This window comes from Porites lutea, chromosome 4 (genome assembly GCF_958299795.1).
Source record: "Porites lutea chromosome 4, jaPorLute2.1, whole genome shotgun sequence".
Classification (NCBI taxonomy): Eukaryota; Metazoa; Cnidaria; class Anthozoa; order Scleractinia; family Poritidae; genus Porites; species Porites lutea.
This window is the reverse complement of record NC_133204.1, coordinates 13,338,281-13,343,737: the sequence shown is the minus strand read 5'-3', so window position 1 is coordinate 13,343,737 and position 5,457 is coordinate 13,338,281. Positions and strand designations below refer to the sequence as shown.

General features: G+C 38.6%; 2 protein-coding genes and 2 long non-coding RNA genes across 4 annotated transcripts in view; 3 read left to right on the top strand and 1 right to left on the bottom strand.

The window, feature by feature from the left end:
* Positions 1–1,133: 1,133 nt before the first annotated feature.
* Positions 1,134–1,882, bottom strand: LOC140936013 (uncharacterized). Its single transcript, XR_012165284.1, has 3 exons — positions 1,732–1,882; positions 1,527–1,580; positions 1,134–1,373 (listed from the first exon to the last, which is right to left on the bottom strand). It is a non-coding gene; the product is annotated as an uncharacterized lncRNA (long non-coding RNA).
* A 170-nt stretch (positions 1,883–2,052) lies between these two features.
* On the top strand, positions 2,053–3,433 carry LOC140936014 (uncharacterized). Its single transcript, XR_012165285.1, has 3 exons — positions 2,053–2,076; positions 2,367–2,483; positions 3,343–3,433. It is a non-coding gene; the product is annotated as an uncharacterized lncRNA (long non-coding RNA).
* Positions 3,434–3,852: 419 nt separating this feature from the next.
* LOC140936010 (lectin BRA-3-like) overlaps positions 3,853–5,457 on the top strand; it is a 98,512-nt gene continuing 96,907 nt past the window's right edge. Inside the window, exon 1 of the mRNA XM_073385591.1 lies at positions 3,853–4,207. Coding sequence (XP_073241692.1) covers positions 3,931–4,207 — 277 coding nt within the window. The 5' untranslated portion in view covers positions 3,853–3,930. The remainder of the gene's footprint in view (positions 4,208–5,457) is intronic.
* Positions 5,393–5,457, top strand: part of LOC140936012 (uncharacterized) — a 7,164-nt gene continuing 7,099 nt past the window's right edge. The window contains exon 1 of the mRNA XM_073385595.1: positions 5,393–5,457. This exon is cut by the window's right edge and continues 62 nt beyond it. The gene's annotated coding sequence lies outside the window, so the exon portion shown is untranslated.

Genomic DNA, 5,457 nt, shown 5'->3' with positions numbered 1-5,457 from the left:
GTTGATTGGATGGCGTACCAAGGTGCTCCAGTAGGTGGCGTGGCTGGTGAAGTGCGCATATCACAGTGGTGGACTGGTACGACTTGTGTGACTGTCATGTTTCCTACAGTGAGTGGCCTTTGTTGGGTTTTCTTGTCCTTTACATTCTGTTCAAGATCATATCTTTTGAAACGCCTCACTTCTACTGAGGTCACTCAGTTAATAGCATATCGTTTTTAATATGCGTACCCTTATGACCAATAGTCGAACAATTGCATGGTAGTACAAATTTTTCTTTTACCAATTTCCAGCATATCACAAATGTCATGGGTTTCTTTTTGGCGTTTGTTTTACAGGAAATGTGCAAAAATACGAAATTGATTCCTGTTCGTGACTTTCTAAAAGTTAAGAGTTGCCTAACTCGGATATGTTTTTCAGGGAAAATTCTCTGTGATACCATCGGTATTTGTGACCGCCAAACATTACAATCCAGGATTAAAACGTGACGCAGCAAGCGTATGGATTGAAGATGTCACACAATCATCCTGCAAAGTTTGCTTGAGAGAATTGCAAAACTACGCTGGATCCCACCAAGACGTTGTTGTTGTAAGTAACGCTTATGTCATGGAACGAACAGCTTTTTTTCTTTGAAACTAAGTGCAGTAGACTGGTATCTTTCTCCATCTCTTGTTTTCGCTTTTGTACACTTCCAGCAGTTGGTCAAGCGGGGATGCACGATTTGTTTTGCTCGAAAATATATTTCCTTCCATTTGTTTCCTCTCTTTGCCTTCTCTCTGCAAGTTTTCATCCCGGTTTGTCAACCCAACCATGTTATTGCTTTCTTGTAACATGAGATGTCGGTGGCTGTTTTCTATAAACCTTCTTGATATATTACCATATATTTTCGACGTTGACACAATAGGGACCTTAAGCATCGACAACGAAACGGACGACGACGACGCTTCGCAACCGAGGCAAACTGGGCCAAGGGTTTCGTTTTCGGCGGGGAAAACGAAGTTTAAGCAGTGCAGCTTCCCAGACGGACGACGACTTTTTCTTTGCGAAGAACTTTGTCTTGTTACAGTTTTGTTAGGGCATTCAAAGACGTCCGTGATTTGCATTTTATAAGGTATGAAGATGGTTTAATCGACCTGGATTATTTGATTGTGGAGGCTTTCTCTTCGTCGCGCAGCTTTTGTTTTTGTTTTGAAATGAAGTTAAATCTGTATACCGATCTCGAACAGCTCTTGACTTGCAGTTAAGCTAAATTTCGGCTGCTGAAGAGAATTCAGTGCTGCTACAATGTTCTCCCATATTTGTCCTCTCTCAGGGCTCCTCATAACCACATCATGTTCCAGCTGAATCCACTGGAAAATAGTTGCCTTTAATAGCGGCTAAAAACAACATGGGAAATTATTAAATCTTAGTACGAAAAAATGAACATTTATCCTATAGTACAACCTAGAATGCATGAGTAAACATAGGACCGTAAGGGAACGAACAGCAGCTAATCTAAAAGGTTCGGAAGATAGCAGAGGAAAGCTTACTTGTCTGTCCGACTTGTTGTTCCGCCATCACTCAGGTTTTCAAACAAACCGAACCTGAAAAATAAATTCAAGTTAGCAGGCGAAGAACCGTCAAAGTGTTTAACATTTGGATTCTGCTAATCCACAAAGAATATATTTCTACTTGTACTGAATGACAAGGGGGGAAAAGAGTGTTTACACGCAAAAAGTATAGTTTTATACTTACGTTTTAGCGACGACGGCAAACCTCCCTGAATTACGTCGTCGACGAAGGCTGGACGACGTTTTGACAACCTTACGCATGCCCAGAAGGTTCGCGCGGGAAAATTTCACTTCCGGTCGGCGTCGTCGTCCCATTTCGTCGTCGATGCTTAAGGTCCCTAATCTTTCGGTTAGGACGTGAGAGTGAAAGAGAATTCTTAATCTTTCTTTTTATTGTTATTTATTTACGTTATTTCAGAATTGGTTAGCGTTTTCATACCTTGACGAGCCTCCCTTCTCAGAGCACAATTCGATTTACTTCTCGAATGATAAACCTCCGGCGCACAGTCATTATAATGCCTTCTGCAAGGTCAGTATTCCAGTCCTTTCATTAGTCTTATGGGTTTCAATTTCCGTCACAGTGCAGTTCATTTTATTGAATAAATTTACAATAAGAGAGCAATAGCAACCGGTTCCCCTATCATGTCTCTAGTGATGGTAGTTGCATTTAATCAGTTTAGCAGGCTGCCTGTCATATTTCAGTTAATATTTAAAATGAAAATGAAATATAGCTTATAAATACCCTAATGTGGAACAAGTCTTTACCTTTTTATAAATGTCAGAGACTGAAGTTTTACAATAAGTAATTTCTTTTCACAGGATGCTACTTTTACTAAAGTTTATAACTCAACTCCACATGTGTTTGTTTCTGCCAATCATTCCACCAAAAATGGAAGTCAGAGTCCAATTCATAACAGCATAGCTGAGTGGGTAGAGGTATGTTTTTATTTCTTTATTTGTTTATTTTTTCATTTATTTTATGAATTTCTGTAACATACCACTTTCAACCACACTTACATGTGTTGTGTGGATGTTTAAAAACCTTATGACGATACGAATGACTGTAATTAACACTGTCTATTTTGCAAAACAGATAGCGTCTTATTGAGCATAACAGATTATAAAATACCAAACTTGCGAAAAACAGCACAAAAGTTAAATTTTATCCGTTTAACTAACGATCAGGCATAACCCTAGTAAAATAGCCATGAATTATGGAAAGTTGTTAAACCAGTGTGTTTAAACTTGAAAGCTGTGTAGCTGTATAGCAGAAGGTAAGCCCGCTGTTTTGTTTTACCGGCAACCAAATGTTGTCAACAAAAAGCAATGAGAAAACTAAAATTTGATGTTAAGCTAGAGAGAATGAGCTAAGAGAGCGAATCCCTGTGCCCCATGAAGATTATTTGAAATTAATCTATTGAAAGTTCGCACGCGTGCGATGAAAGTTATTATCTACTGTTTCCGTGACCCGCGCTGTCTACTTTCCCGTGAACGCGACATGTTTCGCCGCCAAACATTTGAAGCTTGACAGTAGTTATAGCAATCATCGCATGAAAGGTTTAAGTTGTTGACATGTGATAACGCGCACCCAATTGTCCTCTTTCCTTCGAAGCCCTGTCATGCAAACTTGTTGAACAGGGTTGATCACTTCTTAACATGCGTCAAACTGAGAAATATGGAAAGGGTTCTAGTCAAGACCTACCTGAACTGTTCTATAGTTTTTTTCTACAAGCAAGGGAGGAAAAACGCCGTTTGCCTTCTCCTGAATGAGCTGATAAACATCCCTTTCTTGTAGTACATCAACAAGACAGGTTTTCGTGCTTGTGTCAAAGAATTATATGAAGCAAAATATGACCCAGTGTCAGTAACGTACACAGTTTTGTCAGGTAAGAGCTCTACTGCTGCAAAATTAATAAACTTCAGTACTTACCAACTCTCTGAATAAAAAAAGGAGTACAAACAATATACAAAAGGAATGCACAAAAACTGAAGGAAATAAAAAAAAAATTGCATTCGGGTGATGATGAAAAACAACGTTTATCCCTTTTTCCAAATAAATATTAATTTGTATAATGGAGTGCTTTATAATACTTGCAGTTGTTTTTGCAGTCTTATGTATTGCCTTTGTTTTGTCCTCAACAAAAAACTTCTGCCTTTCCATTTCTTTTTTTAATCGCAAAAACGGAAATAACAAAAATGTTCGAAGCACATAACTGCACCTAAAGCTATACATTTTAAACAATATGATTATGTAGTTCACTAATTCCTACTTTGTATACGCGAAGACATCTGTCCGTCTGGATGGGATTACTTCAATGGATACTGCTATTTAACAAGCTCTTTTTGCGCACCTTGGGTGAATGCTGTGTCCAACTGTTCAGCAATGAACTCACATCTGGTAACAGTACACAACCAAGAAGAGAATGTCTACATTCAGCACCGTCATAATGGAGAGCGATCATGGATTGGACTTAATGACCGAAGCGTTGAGGGATCATTTGTCTGGACAAACAAGGAAATAACCAGTTTTCGGTTCTGGGCTCCGCAACAACCAAACAACTGGAAAAACGAAGACTGTGTTCACACTCTGGGTGCCAATAATGGCTACACTTGGAACGATGTTTCCTGCGATAACTGCTATAACTATACTTGTGTTCGAGGTAAAAGCTGTCATCAGGTCCATTTACAAAATGCAACTTACATTAAACGGTTCTGCTTTCTCCTTGAAGTTGTCACCTGAATTAAACTGAGGTAGCGGGTTGTTATTCACTGCAACACTGATCTTTTTTTGTAGGAAAGGTGTTAATGCCACCCAAACAATAAAAAAAACCTATTAAGCGCGCATTACTGTACTGTCTCTTTTCATTTCATGTTTCCAACTCGAGACTCCGATACCCATTCACTGCAGAAGTAGGTTTTTAAAAGGAGGCATGGTAGGCCGTTTTTTTAGATAGTCTTTGAGGTGTCCAGTTGTGGGGTGAAAGCACTAGGTCGAGTGTTTGATATAGCCTGTCAAATGTTTCTTGAAGAAATGTAGGACGTAGTTAGTAGAACGGACAGGTTATGAAATCCGGCAAACTTTGAAGATAAAAACAACGCTACTGCAGTTTATGCTTGGAGCTCCCTGATGGTGTACAATCTTTTCTTTTTTTGTTGTTTACAAAATAATTGTAACTGAATATATTAATGCCACGTCTTGGAGAGAAAAACCAACGGAAGTTGATTGACCACTGCAACATCACTGTAGAACGGCATCGCAATCATAACGACCTTCATTTAAATAAATTAGGAACATCTCAACTTGCTCGTAATTTTTAAAAACTTATTTAGCTTGAAGATTAGGATACTGCCGTTTGGGAGCCTGAAAGACAAGTGCTGAAGGGTAATGAGTGTCATTTTACGACACGGCGTAAGTCTTATAATATTGATAACAACTCCTTTGGCCGAGGTTTGGTGATGGCGTCCCTTAACATAAATAGCCTGTTAGCGCATATTGACCAGCTTCGCGTAGTTATGTCTAACCCTGAAATTGATATACTCTCCATCAATGAAACGAAATTATACTTACCCGGTTTTGAAATAGTAAGGAAAGAAAAAAGTGAACGGGTGCAATGGAGGTGGTGTTTGTAAGTGTGTGCTGTGTAACCTAAACTGTAAAATTTCCGAAGACTTAAGCACTGAAAATCTTGAATGTTTAGTTCTAGAATTTGTTTTTAGATTTATCGTAATTTCTATTAATAGTATTCACGAGTTCAAGTTGAGAATATAGTACTCTCGGTAAATATTCATATAGAACGTTATAACTGACTATAGAACAAGGGTTATTGAATGAAGCGTAATTTCTTCCAGAAATTGACAAATGCACAACTAACTATCGCAAATGTGATGTGAATGCTACTTGTCAGAATAC